At 30.4% G+C, this 18,996-nt stretch overlaps 3 protein-coding genes across 10 annotated transcripts in view; 1 reads left to right on the top strand and 2 right to left on the bottom strand.

Annotated features, from left to right (window-relative positions):
• Positions 1–4,357: 4,357 nt before the first annotated feature.
• Positions 4,358–6,765, bottom strand: LOC100159425 (eukaryotic translation initiation factor 3 subunit 2 beta-like). The gene is given in 6 exon segments (NM_001162592.2): positions 4,358–4,718; positions 4,788–4,988; positions 5,681–5,808; positions 6,120–6,269; positions 6,336–6,582; positions 6,681–6,765. Coding segments are annotated over 6 exon segments (978 nt in total). The 5' UTR covers positions 6,684–6,765; the 3' UTR covers positions 4,358–4,469.
• Positions 6,766–9,340: 2,575 nt separating this feature from the next.
• Positions 9,341–12,251, top strand: LOC100570240 (transmembrane protein 138). Of its 2 annotated transcripts, none has more exons than XM_029486481.1 (4): positions 9,341–10,151; positions 10,248–10,320; positions 10,762–10,936; positions 11,296–11,456. In XM_029486481.1, the coding sequence occupies exons 1-4, from the start codon at positions 10,021–10,023 to the stop codon at positions 11,439–11,441; spliced, it is 525 nt and encodes a 174-aa protein (XP_029342341.1). In that variant the 5' UTR covers positions 9,341–10,020; the 3' UTR covers positions 11,442–11,456. The 2 variants fall into 2 exon arrangements, with proteins under 2 accessions (XP_029342341.1, XP_008182455.1); XM_008184233.3 differs by lacking the exon at positions 11,296–11,456 and adding an exon at positions 12,004–12,251 and having other exon boundaries at positions 9,367–10,151.
• A 102-nt stretch (positions 12,252–12,353) lies between these two features.
• Positions 12,354–18,996, bottom strand: part of LOC100161460 (nocturnin) — a 21,210-nt gene continuing 14,567 nt past the window's right edge. For 3 of the 7 annotated variants that reach the window (XM_003244051.4, XM_008184226.3, XM_029486479.1), the window contains exons 5-9: positions 14,502–14,674; positions 13,925–13,984; positions 13,726–13,847; positions 13,450–13,656; positions 12,354–13,383 (exon numbers count right to left, since the gene is read on the bottom strand). In XM_003244051.4, coding sequence (XP_003244099.1) covers positions 12,883–13,383; positions 13,450–13,656; positions 13,726–13,847; positions 13,925–13,984; positions 14,502–14,674 — 1,063 coding nt within the window. In that variant the 3' untranslated portion in view covers positions 12,354–12,882. Of the gene's footprint in view, positions 13,384–13,449; positions 13,657–13,725; positions 13,848–13,924; positions 13,985–14,501; positions 14,675–15,186; positions 15,865–18,715; positions 18,972–18,996 lie in introns of those variants that run through there. The other 4 variants (XM_008184228.3, XM_008184230.3, XM_008184229.3 and 1 more) reach the window with 4 other exon arrangements.

Genomic DNA, 18,996 nt, shown 5'->3' with positions numbered 1-18,996 from the left:
GGTTGAGGATTTCTAGTAGGAAATTAAAATCTCAAGATGTATATTAAGTGCACTTCAAAAAACCAGAAATATGCACTTAAAATATGGTCTAAAAAATGAATTCGATGTTCATCGTTTGATATAAATATATAACAAACAAGTAACAACAATGTTTTACCGAGTTAACAATATTATATTTATAAAAAGTTGATTGAATAAAAACTATATTTCATTCTTCGTTATCAACATCATAATTTAAACATTTCAAAAGTAGGTAACAAAAATTCTTAGCGTTCGTGCACGATAATCTTTTATCACAGACAACCAAAGTTAATTACCTACACGTGTTGTGCGTATAATATAGGTAGATACGTGTGTCGGTGTTATGTGTGGTTTTGTCATATCGGCCAGGATACGATCACGGAATATTGAAATTATTATTTTTATACCGACAATTTTCCAAATGCGTTTTCGTGTGTCCAAACTTATGCGACACTAAGTCTGCCAAATTGAAAAATATTTTCTAAATAGTATTGATCTAATATATAGGTAGGTACTTCAAAATGCATTTATATTAATATGCAGTACCCAATGACAATAGGTGTATGCAAAATACAATTTTAAATATAATATCTACTGTTTATATAATTACCTATATCTAGTATTATGAAATATAAGATAAGATCACTTAGATAAATTGTTCTGCTACCGTCCTAGATAAATATGGAAAAAAAAATAGAAGTCCTCAGCCCAAATAATAACTATAACAACATAGATTAAAATATAACACTAATAATACACAGTATAATGTTATTAAGGGGGGAGGAGTGGCCGAGCGGTTAAAGGCGTCGGTTGCGACGCGCACCGACGCTGGTTCAAAACCTCGGCTGCGGGCGACATTTTTCTTAGGGCAAGTCACGGGTGTCCGGAGACGGGAGAGAAGTGCCGTCATCCCCCGCCTGGGCATGGCAGATACCTAAGGGTGCCCACTAAAAAAATCTGCCAAACTAACAAACACACGTGTTTAAAGCCTACAGTACCCCTCCCCCCACGGTTAAAAACCGCCCAATGGCCTAAGTTGCTGCGGGTTAATTAATAAAAAAAAAAAAAAAATGTTATTAATTAATCTATGGTAATAACTAATAACTAGTGATGGGCACTATCGAATAGTTTACACTATCGAATACTATTCGAATGTTTTTAAGTATAAACGATTAGTAGTTTTTCAATAAAAATTATCGAATATTCCGAAAAGCTATCGAATAGTCTATTCGAATAGCACTATCGAATATTCTATTCGAATAACACTATCGAATAGTTTTTTATTATACGGACTATTTGGAATTTTAATATTTCAAATTTTAATTCATAATTTATTTCTTGACCACCTGAGATTTTACTTTTTAGCGATAAATCATTGTCCCCGCATAAACACATATTCCAATTTCCAAAGCTTAAGATCGATAAAAATTTTTTTTCAATAATTCATACAATTTAATAAATAGTAAATACTAAATATAAATCCTAAATATAAATACTAAATAGTAAATACTAAATACTAATTAAGCGTGACCATGACGTGATCTTTACTCTTTAGTATTCTTTACAATTTATCTTTATCGGCCAACGGGTCGCTGTCCTATTCTTTAATTCTTGGTAGTGGCCCACTGCTCTATTCACTATTGTATTTTTTAACATTTGTAGTTTGGACCATCGGCGGCACCACATTATTATTTCTTAAGATTAAGAACATAATATATTATTATTTACTATTGTAGTATTGTTATTACTTGTTTTCCTATCTACAAAATATAAAGCGTTAATACTTGATCGAAACCCAAAAATAGTAAATACGTAAAAATTATGTACCTCCTTCCCACGAGGCTATATTACTATATTACTATATTACTATATTTCTATATTACCCACGTCCCACAGGCCACAATCTATAAAACTATTCGATAAACTATTCGAATAAAAACTATTAGAATAGACTATTCGATAGACTATTAGAATAGACTATTCGAATAGTTTTAAAACTATCGAATACATGGTGACTATTCGAATGTTCGATAGTTATGGAATGACTATCGAATAGTTCGATAGTGACTATTCGATGGTTCCCATCGCTAGACTAATAACTATTTACGATCTTTAATTGTGCTAATAAATAATGACGCTGCGGTTAAGTACTAATTATTGCCCTGAATTCGCCATAAATACAATAGTCTGTACAGCAGTGTACTTGTAGAAAAGACATAACAGGACAACAGGAGTTAGGGGGTGTTTAGATACGAATACATTTAGATAACTAGAAAATAATAACAAAATAAATTTAAACATTACTAAATAGTAAATTGATTATTATTTTTCTGTTCTATTAACCCATGCTTAGTAAAAACTTGAAATATAACATGTAAAATGTTATGTTAATAAAAATTCAATATAATAATGTTGATATTATAGTAGTACCTAACTAATTATTTTATTTATTAATAATTAAAATGTTATACTTAATTACTTATAAAGAATAATTTTGGACAGTAGGTATACATCAGTGTATGTACTAGGAAAACTTTTCAAAAATTGATTAATCCCGATCAAGTTTTTGCAGACTAGTAGACTTCAATGCTGTGCAACTGATTTTTCAATTGTTTGTGTATTTTAAAATACTCATAGCTTGCTTTAAAATAGATAATATTTTTACTTTTAAATTTTATAATAGGTCAATAATTCACTCTTATATTATACATACCTTAATACCTGACTACCTGAGTTAAATGGATTATTCGGAACGTACAATTTGCCATGTGCCTGAGACTGTGAGAGCTGCACATATTATATAGGTGTGGCGTTTTCTTATATAATTTTCAATTTTAAATAGCTTAGGCTTGAAAATATAATGAAAAGTACCTCATAAGTTGTTCTTGCTTCGGCAACTTAAAAATCTCTAAAATATGAACGCACAGTATTTTTTATAGACAATTCAACTAAGTGCGATATTTAAACAAAATATATCATTTTTAGTTATTTTGTCGTAATTAAAAACTATTATTCTCAGGAAACTTTCACCATTATGTTTTTATTTACTATACCTATACAATATTTACTTCAAAATGAAAGTGTCACTAATGGGTAGCTGCTCTCCTCAAATTATTCACTATTATAAATAATCTTCTTATATCATATTTACTTATTGTGCAAATTGTACAGATTATAAATTTTCTTATAAAAAAATAAAAATAAAATACCTGTACAATATACATAACATTTTCAAAGTAGTTAAATAAGTTTTAAGTTATTTATACCATGAATTTATTCACACCGTTCCTTATTTTTGATAATTTTATATTAAGCCAAAAAAAAAAAAATCTGACAATTTAAAAAAACTTCTTAGACAAGTTAAATTAACTTAATAACACTAGGTATTGATTAGTTTGAGATGGGTTGGAAATAGGATTAGGTTAGTTTTTTTTTAATAAAAAGAAATAGATTTTTTATCTCTACACATAGATTTTATATGTCAAACTGAGAGTTCAATGTATTGGCTATCTGAAAAGATAATAATTTATATGAGATTGATGTGAAGAAAGAAGGAAAAGAAGAAAAAGAGAATCAAAGAATTACATGAAAAAGTTTGGACACAGAAAATTTAATAGCATTATCTGCAGGGTTGAATATCTTTTTTTAATAATAATTGAAACGTCAAAGTAGTTCAAATCTGATACCTATATCTTATTTTTTCACATTAATCTTAAAATAGACCAAGTGGATAATCTGCAACAAATTGTAATTTTCAAAATGTAATCTACAAAAAAAAAAAATAATTATAACCGAAGAGCATGCCAGCAGCATCTGTTGTCCATGTCTTAAATGTGTGTAACATACAAAAATTACATAAGGTTTTGATATTATAAATACTACTTTAAATTGTTCTATTGGCAAACTTAAAGGTAGTGACAGCATTGTTTATTTTTTATTTTGATACTGTAAATTTGAAATGTCTGAAAAATTTGTAAAATATTAAACTTTACAAATGCTCATATGATTAAAATAAAGTTATTGAAAAAGCATCTTCAGCAAAGTAAAGCTTATAATTGATACCTTAAGTTTATCAATAGGTCCATTCGCATTAATATTAAAACTAATGAAGACATGAAGGTAAACATAATTATGCTGTTATAAACTTGTTAGATGGCAGATGTAGACAACAAATGCTAGTGTGGCATCCAGTTAAAATTTAAAAAATATATATTACTTAAAAGTTAACTTAAAAATTATAAGTAAAAGTTGATATAATGATAATATGTATTAAAATACACACATATACAAATTGCATTATAAAAGGATTTAAAAGAACATAAAGTTAACTAACCAATAAGATCCAATAACATGGTTTTTAATTAGATAAACTTCATAAACAATTGATGTTAAATATTTTATTAGAAATTTTTTTTTTCAATTATTGACACTGACAGTAAAATAAATAATCAATAATCAAATCTAAATTCTTTGTACGTTGGATCGAATGATTGTACCCTAATGAAACCATCCTCTCCGCCAGTACTGAAACTTTCACCATCTGGATGGAACGCTAAAGAATTTATTGGACCGAAATGACCTTTTACTCTTGCAAATTCTTCTTCAAAAATTACATGAAAGAATCGAGCATCAAATTTTCCTGCTTGTGCTGCTGTTGTTGTTACATCCATAGCATCTTGACCACCACCCAATACAACCTTAAAAAAACAAACAATATTGAATTTTCAATGTAATATATTGACAAATTTCATAAAATATATACTAACATGATCATATTTAGGTGAAAGTGAAGCACTGTTGACAGGTCGTTCAGTCACATAAACTTTATGGACCGATAAATCATCAACATCAAATAATTTTGATGTTTTATCTTTTGATGCAGTAACGAACATAGTACCTTGTCGGTTCTTTTGCATGTCGTTGATTGATCCTTGATGGTCTTTAACAGATTCTATGCTTTTTCCTGTCTACAATATACATAAATAGTAAATAATATACACACCTATACACAGGAAAGTCTCAATAACTCAAAAAAATCAAAACTTTGATTTTTTGTTTCTTTTTTATTGAAGTTAAACAAGTTATAATATAGTTATTTAAGAGGATGCTACACAGCCATCTGTTGTCTTCATCTTATAAGTCTGTAACATACCAAATTTACGCTCCGGAGAACGCGTTTAGCTCCGTTAGTTTAACAATTAGAGTTAATCGATCTATTATGAAACTTGATGATAAGTAAATAATCGGTGTTTGTATGAATAGTTAATAGTAAGTTATGCGTAAATAATATAGTGTAAATTAAAAATGCTCATAACTCATTTAAAACTGAATTATCGTAAAAAAAAAAACACACATACAATCACAGAAAATGTTATAACCGTCAAGTTTCATAATAGGTCAATTCAATCTAGTTTTTAAGCCAACTGAGTTAAACGTGAACTGCTGATCTTAAATTTTTTATGTTAAGCACTTGTAAGACCGAGACACCAAATATCTGGGTAGCGTCCTCCTAAGAAAAATTCACTGTTATTCCCCTTGAAATTCGAGTTATTGAGACTTGATTGTATACCTAACCTAACGGTTCCAAACCCATGGGCCGCGAGCAATGTGGTAATACATAATATACATTTATTTCCTATACAATATAGATTATACATACTCTCAAATCCCATTGAGTAATGGCACCATCTTCATGTCCGGTAATGATTGTATGGTCTAATGTACCCCAAATTAAAGAAGTCACTTTGGAATCTGGTACAGTCATTCTCAAAATTGGAGCGCTGCTTTCTATAACATAATAATTTAATAATTAAATAGGTATAAATGTTTAATAAATACATTTAAATAAGTAAAATGGAGACATTTTTCTAGTGTTCATACTTAACATCAATTCCTGCATGTCACTGTCTACACATAACTTACAATTGTTTTACATTAAATCATAGAATTAATTTGAGGAAATCTTTGAATTCAGAACTTGCAATTGATAATAAAAATCTTAGTTATTTATTTTAATTTGTAGAGTCCAAATGTTGTATCTTAGATTGGTAAAACCAATAACTAGAATAACTTACTAATAACTAATAACAATAACTTACTAAAAGATTCGTCATTTCGAGCATCCACTATAAAAATTTCACAATCTTGTTTCATAGCCTGATCTGTTGAGTAGCTGGCAAGATCAGCTGAATAGCTAAACGAGCATGTACGCACAGCCGAATTACTACTAATATTACCGATCTCCACACCTGCAAATACATTTTAAAATTATTCACCTACTTTTAAGCTATAAAATTAAGGTTCAATATAATTACCAGTAGCGACATCCCAAAGCCTTAAGGTGTTGTCAGCAGCTCCTGACAAAAATTTTGTAGTTTTCCAATCGACATCAATACACCATACAGCTCCAGTATGGCCATTGTATGTACCCAGACGCTCACCGTTCAATGAATACCAAACGTTTGGAGTTACGTCCTTAGCAGATGAGAACAATAAATCACCCTCTCTGTTATATTTAATTTGAGTAATGGCACGCTCGTGCCCTTGTAACATTAAAGGTTTCTGTAAAAATGTTAAAAAACACAAATTAAAATATTTAAAATATAGTTCTCTCTAAAGATAGTTCAAGTAAAAACAATAACCGCCGATCAGTGACTTACCATATTGAACAGGTGAGGGGATAGTTTAAAGATTTTACTTAAAATTAAAATATCGTGGACCGTAGTTGAATCCTACCCGGAAAGTGTGTTCACCATTGTTATCAGTTATCACGTTTCATATTTACGGTGAGCTTTGTGGGCGCTTTTAATAAACATAATATTAAAAACTAAATTGTTTCCAAAGACAATAAAGAAATTGTTGGGCCCTGCGCGCCATCTTTACGCCAACCGTCCAGTGTTACCATGACAAATTTTCCTATATTTGAAATATTATATAATTTACATTTTTTTAAAGATCATTAGCGCAATCTAGCGGTTTGCCTCATCCCCATGAACTAAAATAGTACCCACTGAACAGCAAAATTGTCCTCCGGACAATTTAATCCGATGGGGCCAGTTGTTAGACTGTCCAGACTCCAGAGCGACATTCACTTAGGTACTAGGTAGTAGGTAGTAGGTACCAAAGGTGGACATTAACTTAACTAGTTAGTTTATTTCCTAATCAACTTATGAACTTAACTAGTTTAATTTACAGTTGAAATAACTTATCTTTTCTGAGTTGATTTTAAAAAAATCCATCAAGTTGAAAACATTTTGAAATTTTTCATTTACCTATACGTAAATATAACTATATATCAGTATAAAATAAAAATAATCCAATAAAAAATGACAAACATTTTCTTGACTACATAATTATTTTGTGTATATTAATATATTTTATTAAGTTGTAAATTATATATTATGCGAGTTGCAATTATAAATGTTTTCAATAAAATTATTAATTTTAAATTACAAATTGACAATAATTATTGTTATGTTTTAATGTTATATACCTAACTTATAATATATATGAAGGTCATGTACCTACTCATCTTCACGTATTATGACATTCAATTTATATACGATATAATTTGTTAAATTATTAATTTGAGATGAGAATTGTTTAAATTAGTAAATAATAGTAAAGTAAAAGTAAAATGTTAACAGTGTACATTATGATAAAAGTTCATAAAAATTGTTTTTTTTTTTAATTTATAAATTAGAAACTAGAAAAACACCACTCTTTATGTGATTTAAATACTAATTAAAAAAAAAATAGATTAACTTTTTTAAACTGAGTTAAGTTAATGTTATTTTTTATATTAACTTTTAACTTATCGAGTTAAATTTATAATTTGTTAACTGTTAACTTTTAACTTATCGATCTTGTGTCCTTTTAACTTAACTTAACTTGAGTTAATTATTTTCATTAACTTGCCCACCTTTGGTAGGTACCTACCAATTTTATTTTTTTTTTATCTTTCGTATAGTGTGCGTTTGTGCGCACAATAATCGTAACACTATGATCGCACATTCGCACGGCGTTCTGAATAGATTGTTAAAGCAGTATAACGTATAGATAGTAGATCCACAATCTGTGGTCTGTCTTTTTTATGTTTAGTTAACAAAATAATAATCTATAAAATATACCAATATAAAAAAATCTATGTTTGTCTGTCTGTCCTTTATGCATTCCTAAACGGCAAAACGGCTGGACCGATTTTGATGAATTTTTTTTGTGTGTTTGAGTAGCTCCTGGGATGATTTAGATTCAGTAGATTCACAGTTGTATCCGGTAGGCCCAACCAGGAGAGGTGCTCAAACAGGGATTTTAGGGTTTATGATGGACATTTTTGTTAATAAATGTTAATAAATGTTAATAATGTTAATAAATGGTTGATATTGGTTTTAAATTTTAATAATAATAATTACTATTAATGCAATAAGCCTGTTGGGGCAGTGGCACTTCTATCTATTTTGGTACAGAATTTTTTGAAGTTCAAATCACAGTTTTGGTGGACCAATTTTTTACGTTATTTTTTTCTTATTTTTACTTTTTTTCTTTAACTAAACATACGAATGTTTGGTTTTTCTTTATTCATCGGATTTTAATACAGTTAGGTTAGGTTAGAATTTTGCATTAATTGATTGTACTAATACGTCGTAGGTTGAATTAAGTAAAAACGAGAAACTTGGTATAATATTGGCTATCGCAGGGGCGGACTGGCTATTTTCGGTTCATGGTACAAAATCAGCTGGAGGCCAGTATAATTTTTTCTTAAACTTACTAAAATCAGGAAAGAGTTAAATTTAAGAAAGGGCCCAACAGTGATAATCAGGGCCTGGATCATAAATACAAATGGAGGCCCGGGGTACTACTTGGTTTATAGTACTCTGGACCAGTCCTAGGTCCGTTTCACCAGTCCCCACATATTGAAATCTCGGATATTATTTGCATTAAAAATTAGCATGCGATTAGTATGAATTGGCAGACTCTTATCATAGTTTGCGTAATACTATTTAATGAGAAATAATCAATAATCTTTAATGTGGGGGCATTTGAAACGTTTCACCAGCCCACCCCCCCTCCAAGATTGAAAAAAAAAGATTTTCCGGATTTACGCCCAAAAAGCATTGAACAATTACAATTTTTTATCTTAGCATCGCGGGGTAATTCAAATAGTATAATAATGTAATATACTAATAAGTAATATGTAACAGTTACAAGCCGGTAGAATATTGTGAATTCAACATATTATGTAAAATAATGGTAATAAACAAAAACTAAAACTATAAGCAGCTTAAAGTTTGTTTTTTGAATTATTTTGCTTCCATAATGTTATTATTTCATATTTTTAAAACGATGACGGGGTTTGGCTTTTATATTTTATTCGTATGTCCAACCACACGTTTCCGCGAACACAGAAAACTCTCAAAAAAAATGTCTTGTTTCCACTCTGGAACCAAATATAGGTACACCGGAGAACCCTAGCTCCTAAAAACTACCCCCACCATGGCTCCACCTAAATCCTATCCACGCCAGATGGCATACAGCCATACAAGTGCGGTACACAGGACATATATAGGTACTCGTTTCGTGTGCGTCTGCAGTGTTCGTCCTACCTATTATTATTATTATTAATATCCTACCTGAACATCGCTATACCGCTCGCCGTTCGCACACGTTATATAGTACGTTAAACGGTCGTCTGGCTTAACACACACACACGGCTCATGCGTGCCACGATGTGTTCTCTCATGCGTGTGCATGTGTAAAACATTGTGTTATTATTATTAGTATTTATTACCTACCGTGGTTGTGCGTTGTTCGATGTTCACTGGACGGAAACGCGAATGGCGAGGCGAACAGACGTTGCTATAGGGACCGCCGCGAGTTTTCCGGCTAAACAATAAAAAAAACAGTCACCGACGGCGGTCGAGGAGGGGGCCGGGCTTGATCGAGTTCAGCAGCAGCTCTTGTGCACCTCAGCTGCACACTCGAGGGAGGCCTGTCGAAGGAATGCGACTGTCCGAGTTCAGGTACACCCTGGTGCTGGTCGTCCAGCTGGCGCTGCTCGCCATCGACCTGTTGTTCAACACGTTCATCCATCGGTACCTGGCCAACACGGGCATTTCCATTTTGCTCTTCGTGTGAGGATAATGAATATACGTTTAGGAGAAATGGATTTAAAGCTTAATTTATTATTAATCGACTGCGATTTCGTGTGTTTTATCGCAATATTATAGGCTTCAAGACATCGGTCAGCTGGTCGCCATCGCGGTGTTGCTCATCACGTTCTTCCAGACCAACATATTTCAGGTGACACAATCGAATAATAAAATAATATATTATTATTAGGGCTGGGAATGTGATTAAGAAACCTAACAAATGTTTTTATGCCCTATAAATTCAATATTATGCACTCACATTCTTTGTATTTTAAACAAGTATTTATTTTAATAAAAGTTGTACAGCCTACCAGGACAACACAATTTCAAATCTTCTACGCATCGATTTTCACTCCGCGGTAGTCTAAAAAAAGCAAAATAAAAATTTAAAACTTTATTTTGATTCAAAAATACACGAAACGTACCAATATGTTATAATAAAACACGCAATGCAGCTTTGGAAAACAAAATGCAAACATTGCATCTATTAACTATTTCAAAGTGCATCGAAATCCCAGCCCTATTATTATAGTGTTACCTATACTCGAAAGAGCACGTGGAACGCGTTACGATGGATTTGTGGTTCCCCCAGGCCGGTTTCATTGTGCTGCTGTTCAACGAGTTCCGGTCGACCATCATCACCGGCGTCGGTTATTTTATACTAACCCTATTCGTGCAGGTGTGGACACTTACGAACCGTTTCAAGGGCCAGGTGTATTTCTACTGGCCGGACGGACTTTACGTGTTTTTTGTCCTGCACAAGTTCAGTAAGTGTGTTACATAACAATATTTTGATACAATCCATATCATAAAAATTCCAATTTGTGTGCTTGACGATAATTTATTATTAGAATCAACGCATTTTTCGAAAAGCTCAAAACCATCTGATCAGATAATATTTGGCCCACATAGTAGAGATTGGTGTTCACTGAAAACCTTGTCTAATGTCTACTGACTATATACTTGTCTGTGTATTGAACTTCATGTTTTTCTCAACATAAAATCAGTCTAAATCACAACTACCTATTTTCTCTTACCGGATTCATTTAACTTAACAAATTATAAATGATAAACGGTGTATTAAACTATCTAGTTTTATAATAAATAAACATTTTTTTCTTTATAGATGATGTGGACATGTGGTCACTAACCATCCGGTTAATGGGACTAGGTACCACAAAAAATGATTATAGGCGCCAAGATTACCTACATTTTTTCACATATACATATTGTTATGGATTACACTTATATAGACTTCCATTATTTTTATAATTTATTAATATCATTCAGTAGAAATAATTTATACATTATTAATAAATAATAATAATAAATATTATTTCAGTATTTTGGAAGTTTCCAGTAATTCATAATTACAAGTATAACTTTAAATTCAATTTTAAAAAGAGAATTATACTTTTAATTTTATCTTCTTTATATGACCCTAATACTCTTTAAGAGTTTTCACCGCCATCACTAAATCCTTCCATTTGTCTCTGTTCTGGGCCAGTTCTCTCCAATCTTGGACTCCCATTTAGTCGGCAGTAGGTAAACAATTATAAATCAAATCAAATACTATAGATTATAGTATTTGATCAAATTTAATACACATAGTATAAATAAACATAAGTAACTACTAACATATGGACAATAGCATAAATAGAATATAGTCTATAGAGTTCTATTAGTAGTGTATAAAATTCAATTTAAGATGATAATTGTGATATAGAATAAATGCTGATGTCATAGTAGTCATGCTATCCCAGAAGTACCCATATATAATGTAATAAATAAATTATAAATTAAAAATAACATTTATTTAACATTATGATTACAGCTTCATGTTTGCATTACTACTTGTACAAAAGAACAGCCCTATGTATATCAGATCCCAAATTTTACACCGATGAATGGATTAACCATCGTATAAATCAAGAATCAGATCAGAGAAGTCCTAAGTATTGATGAATAATGAAATTGGATGAATGAAGTATATTGTTAAGATAGGAAATTAATAATAAATTATGATACAATATCGATCATAAATGGTTGGCAACTAATTAAAATCACATCAATTTACTCATACGGTAATAACTTTTAATTATAAAATGTATTATTGCTGCCAATCACCAATGTCATAGGTCAGGTTAAGAAATAAGGAAAAAAAATATAACTTTCAAATAGAAATTAACTTTCACAACAAATCTGATGTTTATTAAAAAACATAAATAAAATAAATAAATAAATAAATAAATAAATAATAATTAATAATAATAAATATAGATTTTAAACACATCATAATATCTTATAAATAAATATAAATAAAATATTTTGATCTCTTTTTTTTTTTAAAATAAATATTTTTACTATATTTTTACTTTTTAGTGTTGATTGTTAAAGACAATCAGTAATTATTATTATAATTTATAAATTAAGGTTGTTTAGTTCCTTCATTGTGCTCATATTAATATGGTTGGTAAAATGGTAAAAATAAATAATATAATAAATATTTAAACCGTATAAACCAAATAAATAACGACACACATTTTATGGGAATACTATTGGACTAACATACATGGTCAACTTTACCACTCAAAAATAACTTATAATAAATTATATTGTCAATTCCTTATTAGAACAAAAATAGCCTACCTTAACATTTTTTAGAGAAAAAGTGCAGAAATACTATTGTTAAAATAAAATCATAAAAACAAAATTATTCACAAAAATTTGTTGTATTGTTGTTAAAATAAAAATCACTTATCAAAGAAAAATGATCTGATGGATAGGTCATAGAGGGTACTCTATTCTCACCAATATCTATTTCTTTTGGCATGTCTAGTATATTACTAACAGTTAATTTATGTTTAGTGTAAAACATGTAGTCAATGGTATGCATAACTTCGCCTTCGCCTCCACGAATCTTCCAAGAGGTGTACAGCGGTTCTGAGCCAGACAACTTATAAGCACTATCTAGTGGTAAATAAGAACAACTGCACATGGTACTGTAAACTGGTTCTGTAGGTTCTGCATTAAAATCACCACAGACAATTGTTGGACGGTCAGCTGCATGGGAAGATATGAACTGTAGTAAATCTTTTCCTTGTTCATTTCGCAAGGTGGATAGCAAGGCTCCTTTACGAGCTTTTAGATGAGTTGTAGAAACACATAATTCTTTTTGTGTACTTTTATCTTTAAGTACCAATAGTAATGACACCTTAAAAATGTACGACATTAAAATATATACTATAATAGTTTTTTTTAAAAAACATTTTTACTTTACCTGATTGCTGTGGACTGTCCATACTTGTAATACTTTATCGTGTTTTTCTAACAAATCAAACTTGTCATTTTTGTAAAATATTGCACAACCATCAGGTCCATTATTATCATTTATATACACACATGGGGAATCTGGTTTTGGTACAAATAGACCGCTATAAGATTGTGTAGCTAGAGCTCTGCTGAGAAAATCAAAATGATCAACTTCCTATACCAAAACAAATAAATAATAAGATTGTTAAAAATTAATTTTTCAAATTTTTATAATATTAGGTACCTGTAAACAAATAATATCGGGATTATGTTTAAGAATTTCTTCAAGCATGTGACACCTCCTATGTTTCCATTCTAAAGCTTCTAAAGGACAACTGTCAAATCTATCATTATTCTGTCCCAATGCTGAAATAAAATATGTAAAATAATTATAATGATCACACAGTAAGAGAAATTCTCTTAGTATTAATAATATTAGTTACCTTGTGACAAAACGTTCCATTGAAGTACTCTTACAGGATTTCCTTCAACACTATCTTGGTCTACACAAATACATTTTTTGATTATAAAGTACAAATATTTGTTGCTAAGAGGTAATATTATAAATTATTCAATCCCACATTTTGATAAGAAAATAAGTTTTTTTTATGTGTAAAAAATGTAATTTCAGCAATGATAATGTTATACAACTAGACAATAGTATTTTTCTATTAAAATTGTAGGCAACTAATTAGAAATTAGAATATAATTTAAATATTTATTTTATTTTATATTGACTACAGTTAAAATTATATAGTTGGTTTAGATAATTTATAAAATATAAAGATGTAAATAATTTTATTTTAACTGTTTTTCGTCTTACTCATCAGTCACTAAAAACTATATAAAAAAAAAAAAAAAACTAAAAATAGATTTAGTTCATAACAACAATTTTACATAAAATAATTCCTTTTTTAAATAGTAAGTAGTAATACAAAATTGAATGACCAAAACAATAATATGATATAGGAATAATATAAATGGCAAGTATAATATTATTCAAAAACATGTAAAACTAACCATATGGGATTGACGAAAATGTTCTTTCTATGAGTTGTGAGTTAGGCCATTGATTATTGTGAGTACGGCAATATTCGAGTAATTGTTGATAGCTCATATGATTGTCAAACTGTAAATCTTTGTCTTGGGAATCTTCATTGTCAATTTTCACGGTAGATGTAAAACTTCCCATCCTGCAATAAATTATTAATAATGAATTAATGAGTATAGGTATAAATTTAGTGATCACCTATTTAATTATATTGGTCACTATTACTTACTTACTATTACTAGGTAAATTTATTAAATTGAGCTTAGAAAAAAAAAAGTGGTCTACAGGTTTATACAATTGTTTCTATGGAATCAATATACTTACACCTACTACAATATTAATAAACAACCGTGTGGCAAGGAATTTTTAATGGAAAAGGTATAATATGCTACTTATATACACTTAGAAAAATATATATGTTTTGTTACTAAACACATACAAAATTATAAACAAAAAATGTTTCCAAAAATATATCTAATTTTCTGTGGAAGACAAGATAAAAAATTAGCAAAATATATAATCTAATTATGAAGATCCCTGTGGTTATACCACGGTTACTGTAGACATACTTCACTAATATTAGGTAATTGATGTCTGTCATTTAATCGTTACTTGTCTGGGGGCATCATAAGCATCTGCAAAGCGGACTCTTACCAAATATATTTTAACATAGTCGCTGCTCTCGTCTTGACAGACGCTTTAGACCCGTCACCGTTAACGCTAGAGGAATAGAATTTCTTTGGACCCAGTTTTCGTGGCACCGCAAGGGCGGTGGTGCGCACAATCGGTCTAATCATCGTGTACGAGTTTAAACGTAAAAATGTACAAATTGTGATTTCACCTACCTATGGTGACTACTGACCCACCGACATGGCAGAGAAATGAAAAATTAACGTTTACGTCTCGGAACCCAAGGTCAAGGGGCCGTAAATACCGAATACGTACAATGTTTCTTGTGTGAAATTCTCTGCGCACCGCAAGTAGTACATAGTGTCGGAAACTCGGAACGCAAACGGCCAAATAATCCGCTATTCGGTAGGACAACTGTTTTCCCCCAAGGGGGGAGTGTGCGCGCGCGCACGGTTTCGAGTGTGTCGAGAATAATAATATCAAAATATAATATAATGCAATAATTATATTATGGTGTAGTAACGACGATTGCGGAAGAGCGAAAACGTGAACAAACAACCGAAACAAACAACAATCAACAATGCGAAAATACCGTCTGCATCAAATATCAATAAAATTAAAACGGGGAAGTAACGAGACGACGTTATCGCGCCACGGTGATAACGTCGTCAGCGGATGGCGCCGCCAGCCACGGGACAACACACATAGATATATATATATAGGTAGCTGGTATACGATGTACAAAATTGTGTTCCGTGATTATACACAGGTTATTAACTCCGCCGGGCTGGCGCGGCGAACGGTACCTACCGGCTACCGAGGTAATCGTTAACAAATAAATTATTGTCGCGCCCGTTACCGCGACCTATCCCACGCATAGTACCAGACGTACAGCGGCCGTACGAGAACAGCCGGAAGTCGGAACAGGACGTAGGTGAGCCACAGAACAGCTGCTGCAGGCTGCTTTTACTTTAGGCCACTGCCAAGCTGACAGTTGATCGTTAATAACTATGGCGAAATTATTTTTTAAACAATTGTGGTATCTACACATATTTTAATCTTTCGTCGATGGTTATTTATGCGTAATATATAATACCTATAACATTATTATATTATTTTAGACGTTAGTGCACATGAATTCGTAGATATAAATTTTGTTTTGCAAGATAGAGGAAAATTATGGGTTAGTCAACATTTTATATCTAATAGACTCTATAGTATAGACTATGGGCTATATTATAAAAATATTATATTAATATGATGTTTCAGTGTGAAAGTTTATTTAGCATAAATTATTTCAAAAATTATTTTTTCTTAATAAACATTGTCTTCAATATACTTATAGGTATAAACATGATAGTGAATTTATTTCATTACTTCATTAGGTTGGTAAGTTTGTTTTACATAATTTCACGAAATTAAGAATTTTTAGGGAAAAGTATTTTCCTATTTTTGAATACTTAACTTATAGTATGGCCTATTTTTGTATGTTTAATTCCTACGCGCCACACTGTAATGTGAAATTCGTTTTGGGTGGTTCGAAATTATGAAGCGTGTAACATTATTTTAATTAACTAATTATACATACACTGCTTTCCTCTTTTTTTCTTTGAGTTCAAATAAAATTTGATTAGCTTTGATGTTTTTTCAGCGGGCTGTGACAATAATATTTCAGAAATTTACCCAAGCCCAGATTAAGGGGGGCGAGAGGCGTTCCCGGGGCTCATTGATTTAACAAAAATATTTTTTTAATGCACACATTCAAAAAAAATTACAAAAATAAAATGAAAAATTAATAAATAATAAATTTATAGTAAATTTATATTTAATATCAATATGATATAAAGTTTATAATTAGAGATTTCAACAAAAATGGGAGTTGAGAACAATGAGGTTCAATGTATTATGACGTATATAGGTAGTTGAAGTAGGTACATATAAGGTGTACCGTGTATTTATATTTTATTGACATATTCAAGTATTCATTATTGATGAATGAGTGTTAACCTATTCCCATGAAACAACAATAATTAATATAATAGCGTCTAGAAGTTATAACTTAGGTGGTTTGACTACTACTGACCTTAATAATATAGTAACCTTTGTTTAAAACGTTTAAATAATTCATAATTGTGTATAATATTCATAGGCGTGCGCGCGGGTAGGGCTGATTGGGCTTTAGCCCTACCTGAGATTTTTTTATACGTGAGTACCTTACGAAGACATGATTAAAAGTAGGTGTAACCCTTTTAGTTTTTAAACGTTTGTGTTTACCCGAAAGACTATACAGGGCGATTTATTTAAAATTGAACACTCATTATTTCAAAAAGTGTAAAATTGTTTTTGAAAATATTTTTTTACACAGGTACCTAGTTTCGAATCGTTTATAAAACAACTTTGTTAATAAAAAAATATTATTTTTTATTTTTTTTAAATTTTTTTTTTGACAACAGAGTTTTAATTTCATATTCCAAAGTAGAATATTTTTTTCATATTCTAAAGTAGAATATTTTTCTAAGTATTTCGATACATAAAAATCGAATTTAGTGCGAGTAGTCTGTGCATTATAAGCATTTAAAGTTTAGATGAGCGGAGTTGAGTGGTACGGGCTTGCCCTGCGAAATGTATGTCCACTACTCCGCTCATCTATATATTAATATTTATATCTCATAAACTAATAGCCTTAAAGTCGATTTAGCATGAATAATTTATAGTAATAAATAAATACCTATTAATGTTAATTGACAATTTTTATACATTATATATTATATTTTAAACGTTTTTGAATAAATTGTTTTATTAGATTATATTTGGTTAAAATTTAAATCAATATTGATGAATTTTGTACGTGTGAAATAATGAAAACTGATTAATTACATTTTCCAGTAACCAACAAAAGGGTCATTTAAAAGTTTGTAGTGAAAATGTCTATAATTTTTTTCTTGTGTGACCATGACTAGGGGTTGGGTGATCAGATTAATTTTAGCCATACCTGGCTCAGAGGTCTGCGCACGCCTATGATAATATTGCATATACATTTATTATTTTGCTAGTCTTTTTAATTATTTAATTTTAAATGGTATAAAATTAGAAAATAATTAAAAATGTTTTGAAATTAGAAGAGCGTCTGATATTTTATGACCCAATGTGTCTTTAATCTGAATATATTGGTTATATACTTATGATTAAAACTTAAAACCACGGTACGTCGGTATCTAGGTATCCGATAATTTTTTTCAAATAGCTGTGTGATCACTGATCATGTTTAAATTATTTGAACATTTAAACAAAACTTCCTAAATCCTATGTAAAGGTTAATTTACATATATGTGATAATTTTTTATTAAGAACTTCTCACGTATTTGTGTGCTGTATTAAAATATGTATTACATGTGATATCTATGTGACATGAAAAAGACAAAAAATATGCCCTGATTACATATAATAATATAAGTGCACGATATTCCAACGTTTTTTTTGTTTCATAATTCAATAAATGCATAATTAGCCCCGATTATTACAAATAGCATTATAGTTATATTATTTTCTTCACCTAGTAATCCCCGACAGTCTCCTCTTGTCGTGTGCGCTCATCTGAAAGGTGTCGGAATATTTGGTAGATTCCACGGCCGGACAGCACGTTAGACAGTGGTCCACGGCCATGGCTGCAGCGTTTTCGGACATGGTGCGATTTATTAATACGATTAAATACAATTAAATCGGAGAATGTGTCGACGGTGCGCGTGTGTGTGTATGTGTGAAAGTAGCCGAGTAGGTACCTACCTATAGAGTATTAACTAAACACAAAAACGAGTAGGTATTTTGCTTTTTAAA

The sequence above is a fragment of the Acyrthosiphon pisum genome, chromosome A1, assembly GCF_005508785.2.
Source record: "Acyrthosiphon pisum isolate AL4f chromosome A1, pea_aphid_22Mar2018_4r6ur, whole genome shotgun sequence".
NCBI lineage: Eukaryota > Metazoa > Arthropoda > Insecta > Hemiptera > Aphididae > Acyrthosiphon > Acyrthosiphon pisum.
Note: the sequence above shows the minus strand (reverse complement) of the source record. Positions and strands in the feature narration are given on the sequence as shown.